Raw genomic sequence first — 15,555 nt, forward strand, 5'->3', positions numbered from 1 at the left:
AAGGAATGAATTTAGCTGCAAACCTATCATAAAGCAAGGACACACACCAAACCAATTTCAACTTTTCCCTACAAGAGCACTTAGAAGATGCTTTATGGAGGGGGGATGAGACGAGTGCCTTCTATCATAAGACCATTTCACATGTGTAAAACAACACAAAGGCATTCTGCTGATACCTGATTTGTGTAGACTACTTTATTTCATTGCAAAGATAAATTAGAAATACTGTATACTCGCTTATAAGTCAATGGTTTTTGCTTTAAATTATGATTCATACAGAGTAGAGGTTGTCTTATAACTCCAATAATAACATCATTATAATATATATAATTATAGTATAATTTCATGAACAAAATCAAATTCTAGGCAAAATTAGTTCTCTATTTCTTCTGGATACATTTCCTATGGTCATCTGTACATCCCACCACCACAACAAAGATGAACTAATTAATTCAAGTATTTATCCCAATAAGGAATTTTCCAAGCAATGTTGTGGGTTAATTTCAATTTTTAATATGACAGCAGAGAGATTAGTCACCTGGAAGTTACATTAACAAACTGACTATAGAATGATCAACATAGCAATATATGACCTGTTCACACATCAACTAACATAAGTCTATACCTAAAACATGCCTTTCTTGGAGAAGTAAATGATTCATTTGCATACATAAAGTAGTCATGGTGGATGCAATGAAGTGACTTCTTTAAATGGTAAGAAACCATTCTTTGATTAGCAAACACCTGGTGACTGACCATGGAAAGCAGGTGACCAATTAGTTCATGATATTACAGAAGATTCCAAAGGGTAAAATAAGAATAGATATTGAGATCAGGTGATATACTACTAATCTCTGCATGTTATCATGTGACAGGTTCTTAAAATCATGTCAGTTTTAATATAAAGGATTTTAATGACACAACAAGCATATCTGAAAGATCAGAAATTATCTTATATTAAAAAGCATTAAAATGATAATTTTAATCATGAATCAGATCTGCATATACCTGCTTTCCACATGCATGTATAGGTGTTATGTTTTCATCTGTGGTGAAGTAGTCTCGGAGTTCCCGTATCTTCGCATACACATCAAACTTATAGGGAGCCACGTGAACCTGAACAAAGGATCAGGACATAATATTACAAATATACTTTTAATTCACTTTTTTGGGTGTCAGCTTTTGTGGTTTTACAAGAAAATGACATTTTTTCATTATATATATATATATATATATATATATATATATATGTGTGTGTGTGTGTGTGTGTGTGTGTGTGTGTGTTCATGGACTGTGGAATGTGCTGTCTATTTTCCTCAGAAGTAGAATGTGTCCTATAGTTTTCACAGAAGTATGTTTTTTCATGGGGTTTTTCAATTCAACGATTGGGGTATCTATAATTTTTCATGGGGTCTTGTAGTTCATTGACTGGAAAATGTGTCCAATAGTTTAAACTGAGGTATATTTTTATGGGGATTTTCAATTTAAAGAGTAGGGTATGTATCCAATAGTTTCCACAGATTAAAGTAAAAAATTTCATAGGGTCTTTCAAATAAACACAGTGGGGAATGTGTCCTATAGTCTCCACAGAAGTATATTTTTTCATGGGTTCTTCAATTCATGGATTGCGGATTGTGTCCTCTAATTTCCATTGAAGTATAAGTTTTCATGGAGTCTTTCAATTCATGAAGTGGAGAATGTGTCCTATAGTTTCCACTGAAGATTAATTTTTCACAGGGTCTTTCAATTCATGGTCTGTGGAATGTGTCCTATAGTTTCCAAATAAGTTAAATTTTCAATGGGGCCTTTCAATTCAATTCTAGCAACCAGAAAATCCATGAAAACTGGTAGCCCACAAAAAGTAGGGTCACATTCTGTGTATGAAAATTGGTAGCCCACAAAAAGTAAGGTCACATTTTGTGTTTGAAAATTGGTACCCAACAAAAAGAAGGTCACCATCTGTAAAAGAAAACTGGTACACCATGAAAAGTAGGAAAAAAGTCTAAAAGTCCTATATTTAATGTACTATGCATAAAACTAAACTGACTTATCTCCAGTACAATTTAATATACTATGCAATATAAAATGACTTATGTTTCTATTATATGTGCTACACCTTAAGCTCAATCTAATTATTTATCTTAAATTCTTATTTTATCCTAAGAATAAAGCAGTTCTTTGACCACAAATAAAACATTCTGCATGTCATTATAGATAATACTAATAGTGCAGACAAAATCTCATCATAATCAAATCATTTTGATATATGAATCTGTATTGTCAAAAATGGTGTATTGATAATATTCTAGTTATTCAACAGGGAACATGCATTTCCCCTCCTTAAAAAAGTGTGCTGACTTTCTTGTTGGTTGGCTCGTCCATCTTTCAAAAAGGGAAAATAAAATAGGAAAATGTTCACTTTATCTATGTAAGCTTTGATGGAATAGTTTTCACTCGCAAGCAGCTCTAAACAAAGTCTTAAATTTCCCCTTTCCATCTATGGACCAACCTTAAGACCTAGTTTTTCTGCCACAGCTTTAAGTAGTGGTTCATGGCCATATTGGGATCTAGGTGAAATATGGACGATGTTTTGGGGGCTCTCTCCGATCCAATCTCTGACTAGATAGTACACAGCATCTATACAGTTTTGGCGACTGGGAATATACAAGCTGCTTTCTGAGAAGAAGGTTGTATCCACATAGAGGCTCTTGATCTGCTTGGTGCTGTAATTAAAGACATCGATTTTATATCCTCAGAGTATGTATCAATTTTCATGTCCTTCTGTCAGCCCGTCTGTCCAACCTTCTGTCCATCATACAATCCATGAACCAAAGTCCAACAGATTTTGATGGACTGCTATGAAACTTGACAAATATGACATGGTTTATGCTTACCCAAAGAGTGGATTTTCAAGGAATTTAAAAGGACATTTTTTTCAAGGTGTATTTATGTATGGAAATATAACTTTTTCAAAAGTTATTTTATTTAACAGTGCAATACTATTTCACTATGATAAAAGGATCCCAATCCATTAGGTATTTGTTCCCATTTTATTTACTCTTTATTTTTGGGAAAATACATAAACAGCAAAATGCATGACTGTAAATGTGTTCTTTTTATATTCAGTTTTAATTATTATGCATGGATCTTGTTTATTATCAAGCTTGTGAATATTCCGAGTTTCATCCAAACTGGATAAAAAACAAAATACTTCCAGAAGACAACCATCTTAAGCCAACTAGATGCAAAATCATATGATTATTGCATGTGAATCCCATTAAATACTGAACTTGTCCAAGATTTTGAAGACATAAGCCTAGATTCCAAGTCTGATCCAAATCCAGTTGGAAATATGGTCTCTGGAGTGGTAACAAACAGCCAATCTGACTGAAGATCACCTCATTAATATGTATGAATCTCATTTATTATGAAAGTTGTCTCAGAATTTTGATAACAGAAGCCCTCTGTCAAAAAGTTATACAACAGTCCCTTGAATCCCATGAACACATGATAAGACAGTTTCTTCATTTTTAACTTCAGAGTTTCGAAATGATATCTGATATTCTTGAGCTATAACCAGATTTTCAATGTGGACACCACAGTGGCCAAATTAGATGAAAGTCTGGCACAATTTTCACTCGGGATCAGCTAGACATTATATGAGACCTTTTGGTGAAGCCATGTGTCCACTGGAGCATCCATTTAGAAGAAGTCATGATAACAAGATTTCAAAGATGGTTGGCATCTTTTTCATTCAGATATATATGTGTGTATGTTTATATTAGCATTTAAAAGCACCTCAGTGTGATATTGGTTATATCATAGCTAATAAAAGTAAAGTTCTGAAAAAATAACAATAAAAAAATTCACAAAATCATAGGAAGATAAACCCATCCGAACAAATGTAAACATAAAGTATTTTGTTTTTCATAATCCAAAGTACCAATTCAATTTTTCTGGTGAAACCCCAATGTTGATACAACTTTCCATTTAGGAGTTGAGATAAGATTTTCAAGATGGCTGCCATGGTGGCCATGCTGGTGTCAGGTCAGCATCATTTTTATGTAGGACCAACTAGACATCATAAGAAGTTTTCTTGTGAAAACCTTATATGATTTTCTGTTCTGAAGGAATGACAGATTTTTAAAATGCTGCCATGACTGGATGTCATACAGGAACCATTTTTCGCTTATACCAAATAGACATCACAAGAAGTCTTTTCTGAAAAACCCATATTAATCTTACCATCTAATCAGCAGAAGTAAGGCCACAAGATTTTGAAGATGACCACTGTGCCAACCATACTGGATGTCCTAGGGGCACAATTTTCACTGAAGCAATCCAAGTACTTTAGGTGTCAGTGTGTGATTTGGATTTTTAATGTAGCTTTAAAACAAATTCAGTCATATTGCTACGATGTCTGCAGAGCGGCAGTTTAAAGTGATGTTTAGGAAGTACTTTAGGAGAAATGGTAATAAACTTTCAGTCAGATGGACACTGGACAGACAGATGATGATGAAATTCAGTCAGATGGACACTGGACAGACAGATGATGATGAAATTCAGTCAGATGGACACTGGACAGACAGATGATGATGAAATTCAGTCAGATGGACACTGGACAGACAGATGATGATGAAATTCAGTCAGATGGACACTGGACAGACGGATGATGATGAAATTCAGTCAGATGGACACTGGACAGACAGATGATGATGAAATTCAGTCAGATGGACAATGGACAGACAGATGATGATGAAATTCAGTCAGATGGACAATGGACAGACAGATGATGATGAAATTCAGTCAGATGATGATGAAATTCAGTCAGATGGACACTGGACAGACAGATGATGATGAAAAACAAGCTGTCCCAGTATAACTAGTAACAATCAGAAAAGAAATATGGCTTTTACAGTTGTAACATGCAAATGTTGATGGACACAGTGGAAATCTGACAACAAAAAAATGGAGGCACAAATATACCATATACTTGGTCAAGTGAGCTAAAACAAGAGTCCTGGAAGGGACTGGTACTACACTGCCAATAAGAAATTCCAGGAATCCAAGATAAAATTGAACCTTATTAAACCTTTATGATATTTCTGAACCATAACAAGATTTCAAATTGGACGCTCAAGGGCCGTATTTGACATAAGATAAGCAACATTTTAATTTTGCACCACAAAGACATCATTAGAAGTCTTTTGATGAAACTCCCCATCATAAAATGACCATCAATTCACAAGAAACAGTGATAACAATAAGATTTTCAAAATTGCATACTGGCAGCCATTATTGATGCAGGATTGATAGAGTTTTTCCAACTTCCAACTAGATATATCAAAAAGTCCTTTGGTGAAAACTCAATTTTTATATGGCCAACTATTCAGGAGAAGTAACAATAATAAGATTTTTATGAAGGCAGACCATACTGAAGGCAGACCATACTAGATGTCAGATTGACATAGTTTTCATTTAAGACCAGGGAGACATCACAAGTCTATTAGTGAAAACCTCATGTTAATATGGCTTTCTGTTTAGGAGGAATAGTGATAAGATTTTCAAGATGGGCACCATTTTCATTAATGTCCAACTAGACATCATAAGCAACATCAAGGGTTTTCAACATGGCCACTTCAGTGGCCATATTGGATATCTGAGCAGTTCCATTTTCATTTAGCACCAACAAAACTTTAGGAACAATGTTTGCATTAAGTTTCATGGCAATCCTCAAATTAGTTTAGGAGAAGTAGTATGTAATAACTAAACTTGTGCTAAATGATGGATGATGGACAACAGGACATCCAAAAGCTCTTTTAGTACATGACCTGCTGAGCTAAACATGGTTTGCAATATCTATTATGAGATGTAGATCAACATTTCCATTTCTCATGATTAGAAAATGCAGGTAAAGAACATTTTTTACAAACTATCAAAAAGCCACTTTAAAGTAAATTTACCTTCACTAAATCACCAGCTGATCATTCTCAGTAACAGAAAAGGATATATGTGAACCCAACTAGAACAAAAGAGGATATATGTGAACCCAACTAGAACAAAAGAGGATATATGTGAACCCAACTAGAACAGAAGAGGATATATGTGAACCCAACTAGAACAGAAGATGATATATGTAAACCCAACTAGAACAAAAGAGGATATATGTGAACCCAACTAGAACGGAGAGGATATATGCGAACCCAACTAGAACAGAAGAGGATATATTTGAACCCAACTAGAACAGAAGAGGATATATGTGAACCCAACTAGAACAGAAAACACTATTTACAATAACCCAGAATAACTTAGAATAATGTGATGTGGTTGAAATAATATCACAGTTTTCACAATATACCCCATGCCAATCCTCGGGACGATATAGGTTATTTTAAGAAACTGTCCATGGGATAGCTACAAATGATTATATAACAGACTACTGTAGCTTGACAGACATTAGGCAGTTTCTTCAAACCGATGGAAAGATAACAAATGATTCACATGAACAATTTTTGTATGGATTAGTTATCCTGTATTTTAAAAAACAAAACAAAAACCACACAACAATATGAAAGATCAGATATATTTCAAACTGTTTTTACCTGTTCCCTGATCTTAGAGATGTCATCTTATCAAGGTCAATGTTTTCCCATCTGAAATCTCCGGTGTACAGAACAGTTCCCTCTCTGCCTTCCAGTAAGAACCTGAAACAAAAACCAGATCAAAATCTATATTTTGATATACATCAAGTTCATATACAAAGGTCAAGGTTCTAGATAAGGGCTGATTTTCAGATTCTTATGAAGCACATACAGATAAAAAAGGTCCCTCCATCTTCCGAAAATATATGTTAAATTTTTTATTAAATTTATCCAGGATAACTTTTAGTAAAGAAAATCAATTTTTAAAAAGCCAATGGCTTTATCCTATATCATGTTACCTATTTTCGTGGATTACAGATAGTGTGACTAACATGCCTATATGAACCTAACTGTGTAGAAGAGATAAAACTAGAATTCTTCATTTGCACACAGTATGCCTAGGAATTAATGATAGGAAGTATAAATATGTAATTTTGCTTTGAAATATCATCTAAATGATGTGTATATTTAAGTTAAGCACAGCTGATTACCTCTGACACCTATTTTCATTTTTTTTAAAGTTATGCTTATGTCTATGTTTAACAATGACTAATTGTATCAAAATCTTGACTTGATTGCCATAGAATAACAATCTGTGCATTTCTTTACCATAAATAAACACCCAAAAGCCATGCCATGTAATAGAAACAGTCATGTTGTTATAGTGTAAAATTAAGAATCAGAACCAAATGTTAAATTACACTTTATTTTATTAACAATTCAATTAAATTATTTGTTATATTGATCAATGATCACAAAATTAGATACTTTTCAATAATTTTTATGTGTGTAAGACAGTACATTAGCTGTAAGGCACACAGCGCATGACACACTTGGGTTTTCTGTGGAGTACGGTTTTTATTACTGATTGAGGATATCAATTTTGAAATATTTATTGTGAAGACAATGAGTGGACCAGCACTTGTTCTTTATTTTGTATGATAATGGCCTTCAGACTGATAGGAAGAAAAATAAAAATAAAACAAAAGACGGATTATTATAAATGTAACTGTTCCAGAGTGTACCCCACCCACCTCTCATCCCACCAGTTTTCATCAATGTTATTACTGTCACTTAACCAATTAGATGTCATTAAAAAAAATTGGTTCTCAAATACTTTGAAAAAAATATTCTTGCCCTGATGTACAGAAGTAAAAAGAATCTATTATATATATTGTATTAGTTGAATAAATTCTAGGGGTAAAAGAAAAATAAACAGCCTTGAAGAAAAAAAGCCAACATCACCTCCACTCTTGAAAATTAAATATAAAACCAAGCCTTGAATAAAATTACACCAATTGTTTAATGTTCAATTTCATGATGAAACAAGGAAATTAACAGCCTTCAGAACTGATAAAATGTACAAAATGCGTTGATTGAATTCTCTGATGATCCACTCATGTATACATGGACTCATACCCTCAGACACGACATCAAGCTGTTGAGCATCTGGTCTTTTTTGTTTTTAAAGCAGCAGCATACTCAATCATAAATAAAATGTATACCCAATTTTAGTCCGGGATATTGGTCTATTAATTTATAGTACAATTTGAAATAATGCAGAAACTATGGTTGACAATGTATATCGGTAATGACAAGATTTCAGTTTGCATATGTGCACACTCACAAGTGCAGACATATGCAACACAAATGTACAAATCAAGAAAGAAAAAAATAAGACATTCAAAATGCAGCAACTTAACACTGCTCGAAATGGACAATCACTGCCATATTATTCTAGCTATGGTCATTCAAACAGCTTCTCTCTCCCTCATCAGAGACATAACTTAAGGGTCATGAGTTCGATACCTTGAACAGCCACAACCCAGGCCAGCTTTCTTGGCACGTCATGGGCATTGATCTTCAACTTCCTCTGAATGATATAGCTAACAATGTCTATTAAGTGCTGTTAAAATCCCACCCCATGTATTTTTTGACAGCATTAATGTTTAAGAAACCAGTTGAACTTACAGTATTATAAAGAAAAAATACTTCTAGAGTTATTTTGAAACTCACAATTCAAACCTTAGAACAGATAACAGTTTGAGTCATTCATCAGAAACATGTAACAAATGGAAAGCAAGACAGAAATAAACATATTGTACATGATCAGAATATGTATGAATTACAGAAGGCAAAGTAAATATAAACCTATTTATAGTTAAAAGAAAAGCAAAAAGAAAAATAATAGAGAAAAATAGTTTATGACAGGGCTTAAACAGATGCTGTCTGATACATTAGTAATAAAAATGAACCCATTTTACCTTTACAGTCTGTCTCTATGGATTTTTTTAAATATAGAAACCAGAGTCACCTGGTGAGATTCCTAAGGGTAAAATATCCAACGCTTTCATTTTCTTCTGTTTTTTTGGTCTTTTTGATTAAAAAAACATAACAATGGATTTTAGACACATTTTTGCAGTAAAAGTAAACAAACTGGGCAAAATTACCTTTCTTTAATAAATTTTGATTTGAAATTGCAGCGATCAATAGTTTGTGTTGTAATGTACTGGTTGCCTATTGAGTAGGTCTATTTTAAATCCTGCCCGTGGACGTTAATTTAAAGCTAGGTATTAAAATAATAATTCATGAAAATGAAACAAATGAAGAATGATACTAATGAATGCTTTTGTTTACTGGATTCAGTTCTGATTTCGTAACTTTAATGAATGTGTGTGATTCACAATATATTATGATCATGTCTGCCTGAGTGCCAATATATTTGAAAACATAAGAACACAATATAAATAATCAATAAAACGTAATATCATCAGGTAATGAAAAAATACATGGGGATTATATTTCTTACTATCATTCCATTTTTAAAAACCAGTCAAAAACAGCATAATTGGATGCTTCTATTGTTTTTTTACTGCTGTGAACCTTTTTCCTCAAAGCGCCATTATATTTAAATGTTCTCATCCAAATATTCTGATTTACATTAAAGAATTACTCAAAATGCAACCAGAAACACAAAAATAAAAAAATACCATCACCCAAACAAATAGCAATAGACATTTGAATATCAATCTTGTTTAAAAATCATAAAATGGCAGATGTAAAAGTTCTGCATTTTGCCTTAATTTTTCTGCTCATTAGTGATAAGGGCAAGCAAAAACATGCAAAAAATCTGCATATGTGTTAAATGGTTACAAAATGTGTCTTCTGTTAAAAAATTAACATGTTATCAAATGCAGTGTTAGTTTTTGAGGACTTCAAAGAGGAGGATATCTGGCCAAATTTTGAGATTTTAACTGAACACAGTCCTATTTATGAACAAAAGTAACTGTACTTATGTTGAAGCTGATATATAGTGGATATGTCATTAATACAATAAACACTCTTATAAACACTTATTGCTAATTTTGGGAGACAAAATCAGCCTTTATTTGACGTTTTCCTTCACCAAGATACATGTATAACCAAAGATTTAAAGAGTATTTTTATAATATTACTGATGTATGATACATGCAAAATAAATGGAATTACACCAAAATATATTACCTTTTCATGCATGAATCAATGATTAATTCAACTTTTACAAGTTCTTGAATAATGAATATTTCTCTCTTTGATCTGTACCAGCACATTATACTACTGATGTACGACTCTAGATTCTGTACCAACACATTATACTACTGATGTACGACTAGATTCTGTACCAGCACATTATACTACTGATGTATGACTATAGATTCTGTACCAGCACATTATACTACTGCTGTACGACTACATATTCTTTACCTGCACATTATGGTACTGATGTACGTCTACATTCTGTACCTGCACATTATACTACAGATGTACGAATATAGATTTTTTTACCAGCACATTATACTACTGATGTATGACTATAGATTCTGTACCAGCACATTATACTACTGCTGTACGACTATATATTCTTTACCTGCACATTATGGTACTGATGTACGTCTACATTCTGTACCTGCACATTATACTACAGATGTACGACTATAGATTTTTTACCTTCACATTATACTACAGATGTAGAACTATAGATTCTGTACCAGCACATTATACTACAGATGTATGACTATAGATCTTTTACCAGCACATTATACTACTGATGTACGACTATAGATTTTTTACCTGCACATTATACTACTGATGTATGACTATAGATCTTTTACCAGCACATTATACTACAGATGTATGACCATAGATTTTTTACCTTCACATTATACTACTGATGTACGACTATAGATCTTCTACCTGCACATTATACTACTGATGTATGACTATAGATTTTTTACCTGCACATTATACTACTGATGTATGACTACAGATTTTTTACCTGCACATTATACTACTGATGTACGTCTACATTCTGTATCTGCACATTATACTACTGATGTATGACTATAGATTTTTTACCTGCACATTATACTACTGATGTATGACTATAGATTTTTTACCTGCACATTATACTACTGATGTACAACTATAGATTTTTTACCTGCACATTATACTACTGATGTATGACTATAGATTTTTTACCTGTACATTATACTACTGATGTACAACTATAGATTTTTTACCTGCACATTATACTACTGATGTACGTCTACATTCTGTACCTGCATATTACACTACTGATGTACGACCATAGATATTTACCTGCACATTATACTACTGATGTATGACTATAGATCTTTTACCTGCACATTATACTACTGATGTAGTACTATAGATTTTTTACCTGCACATTATACTACTGATGTATGACTATAGATCTTTTACCTGCACATTATACTACTGATGTATGACTATAGATTTTTTACCTGCACATTATACTACTGATGTATTACTATAGATTTTTTACTTGCACATTATACTACTGACATATGAATATAGATTTTTTTACCTGCACATTATGCTACTGATGTATGACTATAGATTTTTTACCTGCACATTATACTACTGATGTATGACTATAGATTTTTTACCTTCACATTATACTACTGATGTACGACTATAGATTTTTTACCTGCACATTATACTACTGATGTATGACTATAGATCTTTTACCTGCACATTATACTACTGATGTATGACTATAGATTTTTTACCTGCACATTATACTACTGATGTATGACTATAGATCTCTTACCTGCACATTATACTACTGATGTATGAATATAGATTTTTTTACCTGCACATTATACTACTGATGTATGACTATAAATTTTTTACCTGCACATTATACTACTGATGTATGACTATAGATTTTTTACCTTCACATTATACTACTGATGTACGACTATAGATTTTTTACCTGCACATTATACTACTGATGTACGACTATAGATTTTTTACCTGCACATTATGCTACTGATGTAGGACTACAGATTCTGTACCTTCAATGTATGACTATAGATTCTGTACCTGCACATTATACTACCGATGTATGACTATATTTTTTACAAGTATCTACATAAGGGTTAACAAATCAACTTGTAATGAGCATTGTTTAAAATACCAGTGTAACATTTTTTACAGTTTAAAATATCAGTGTACAATTTGTCACAGTCGTAAAATGCTTTCGCCTCTTGAAGGGTACTTACATGACAGACCCAGGACAGTGGTATGCTGGTAACAATGTCAGCAGAACTTCATCATTCTGTAATAATAATGGAAAATATATTGAATGGGTTTGATTTCTCTTATACACATTAAACATAAATAAGAAATTTCTTAGAGCGCGGGGGGGGGGGGGGGGGAGAGATGGAGGCATGTTGACTTTTCTTGTTGAGAATCACAATATCAAAATGATATTTATAATTTCACAAGGAAAATTTTCACTGATATTTTCTTTTCAAATTGTAATTAAAAAAATCATAAGGTAAATAAAACAAATACAAGCTAACAACATAGACAGGAATGCTTTTTTTTATAAATAATAAAGAGTCAAAAAAAAGAAAGAGCAAGATGACAAGTTGCATTTTATATAATGAACTATTATCATTAAACAATAGCATGTCAGCAATATAATGTAAACAACTATAATTATAAAGTACTTAATAACATTTATTAGGCAACAAAGAAAATACAGTTCAAATCAAATTCCTAACACCACCAATTTACATGGTTACTTAACAGAACACACCCCTGTTTTAAGGTAAGTTATCATACTCTCACTACTCACGACATTTAGGATTGCCCCAACTACCCATGTTATTTGACATTTAGGATTGCCACAACTACCCATGTTATTTGATTAAATTTTCTATTTGTGTACTGTAAATACTGTTTTAGTGACGTACTTATTAAATCTGAGGGAGGTAGGATGAGGCTGGAGGGTTTTAAGAACACAAGTCCCTTGAAGTGACTGATGGCCTACTGACTGAAAATAATTTCCAGGAATTCAAGATAAGATCTGTTTTTCCTTTTAACTGCTGCATGCTGAAACCATCTTGGATATTCTTCTTTGACAGCAAGATTTTCAAACTAGCTGCTGTGGTGTATATACTGGCTGTCAACTTGGCACCATTTTTATTTAGGACCAACAAGGCATCATAAGTAAGTCTTGCTGATAATAAAAGTCATCCAACATCTTGACAATGCGCCTATTTACCAAGTTTGATTAAAATTGGGTCAACAACAAAAGTCTTTCAAGTGGTAAGAAGTTCAACCAATCCTTAATATTTGAGGATCCCAATACCAAAATTGTCCACGATTTTGATGATACAAGCACAAATTCCAATCTTATCAACACCTGATCAAACATATTGCTTCTTGAACTCATCCTTACCAGATCAAAACTGGATTAGAAATATGGTTTCCAGAGTTGCAACAAGCTCAGTCAAATAGATACTTGATTGCCCCATCAATATAAGTGTATCTTGCCCATCATAGAACTTGTCCAAGCTATAGATGATGTAAGTATATATTCCAAGCTTGATCAAAATCAAATACAAAAAATAGTTTCCAGAGTGGTAACAACCTCAGCCAATCGGATGTAACACCACCCCATTAGTATGCATGGATCTTGACCATTATCAAACTTGTCTGAGACCTTGATGACACAAATTTACATTCCGAGTTTTGTTAAAATCATAAAAAAATCAGGCCTCCAGAGTCAAAACAAGGTCAGCTAATCATAAACAACCTCATTAATATGGATGGACCTTATTCTTTATTGAGTCCATCACAAATTCTGATGATAGAAGCCCATTTTGAATTTGTATTATATTCAGTCAGGATATATGGCTTTCAGAGCGGCAATAGGCTCAACCAATCAGATGCAAGGTGACCTTATTAGCATGCAATGATGTCGCTCATTATCAAAACAGAAACACCCACTCTCCCTTAATACTTAGGTTTGTTCTAATAAAAGTTGTTTTGTGACAATGAATTTTGGGTTTCCACTAAGCCTGCCCCCTCCACCCACCCCAGCAGCTGTGGGGGTTGCTATGCAACTGCTTTCTGTGTATTGGTAAGGTCATGTGACAAAATAATCCATGCAGATTGTTAGCAAGCATGCTGTCAAATGGAGAGGGATTCATATAAGTGCACTATGCCATATCCTAAATATATTTATTATGCACTGAATAAACAGTAATAAATACTGCAAAAACCAAATGTGATATTTCAACATCAAAAACAGTTTTAGCAAAATACACTTTTGGCAACATGCATACAAGCAAAAACAACCAAACACAATACATATAAACTTCAATGTGAAAATATTTTTGCAATACATATTTACTTTATTTTCTACATTGGCAAAAGTTGCATTCTTGTTAATACTATATAAACCAGAGTACATTTTCCATGATTACAAAGCTCACCTCCACTTTTATGAGTTTCCATCGGCCACTGCAAACAATATCATGCAGAATATGAATTATAAAAAAGTGATCTTTGCCGTGTTCAAATAAAAGATTTGGTTTGCCATTTTTTATCTTTATGTTTGAACCATTAATCATTTTAACATTTAAAATTTGAACTTTTAATTTGCACTGTATGGCCTGTATTGTGCTGACACATTGTGAACTCTCAAACTGACCTACCTAATGTTACAGGGCTTAACATAAATAAAATAGGACATTCCTGTCTTTCAAAGGAAAAGTAACTAGTTAATAATAAATAAATTAATGTTATGTTTGTATCCATCTTTTTTCAATCACTTTTCTTTAAATTTGCTTGAAAAGCTATTATCATTTTCTATCCCACGAAGTCATATTTTACTGGGTGAAAATCATAAGGCTTAGAATAACCTTGGAGTGACAACCAGCAGTAGATAGTTCATGCATCAATAAATTCCTTGAATAGCCACAGGTGAGGCCTCAAATGAAAAGCATGCTGTATGTAGGCTCACCTAAATCCATGCATATGTACAATGCACTGTTAACCTGCTGAGGGTAACACATCACATTATATAATGTACAGTCCTACTAAAATGTTATCATATAAGACCGAGAGATGAAAAGGCCATTCCATCTGTACAAGTTCCTGATTGCTGAAAAATGAGTCTGCCAATACATTTAGCCAGCCTCTGCCAAAATGTTGAGGACACCACTTTAAAAAATTTCCAAACAATAATACAAAGGTCCACCACTTTAAAAAATTTCCAAACAATAATACAAAGGTCCACCACTATAGAAAGTCCCAAACAATAATACAAAGGTCCACCACTATAGAAAGTCCCAAACAATAATACAAAGGTCCAGGTACCTGTTCAGCTTTCCTGTTTAAGATCAGTCACTACAGTGAAGTCATTGGGCAGAATGTGAACTCTATTTCTGTGCAGGTTCACCAGCCACCAATGACAGGCTTCCAAATAATGGAATCGATTTTGATGATGTGGACATTAAATAATAATGATCCTCAGAGGGCCACACTCATATGTCAGTTTAAGGTAAGAAACCTGCTCACCCCAGTCCTCTGTGTT

At 33.2% G+C, this 15,555-nt stretch overlaps 1 protein-coding gene across 1 annotated transcript in view; it reads right to left on the reverse strand.

Moving 5' to 3' along the window:
- Positions 1–15,555, reverse strand: part of LOC149789043 (uncharacterized) — a 55,535-nt gene that overhangs the window by 19,949 nt on the left and 20,031 nt on the right. Inside the window, exons 5-8 of the mRNA XM_089975217.1 lie at positions 12,227–12,282; positions 6,603–6,704; positions 2,510–2,723; positions 1,009–1,116 (exon numbers count right to left, since the gene is read on the reverse strand). Of these exons, the coding sequence (XP_089831343.1) occupies positions 1,009–1,116; positions 2,510–2,723; positions 6,603–6,704; positions 12,227–12,282 (480 nt within the window). The remainder of the gene's footprint in view (positions 1–1,008; positions 1,117–2,509; positions 2,724–6,602; positions 6,705–12,226; positions 12,283–15,555) is intronic.

This window comes from Sinohyriopsis cumingii, chromosome 11 (assembly GCF_028554795.1).
Source record: "Sinohyriopsis cumingii isolate HCF-2022 chromosome 11, ASM2855479v2, whole genome shotgun sequence".
Lineage (NCBI taxonomy): Eukaryota > Metazoa > Mollusca > Bivalvia > Unionida > Unionidae > Sinohyriopsis > Sinohyriopsis cumingii.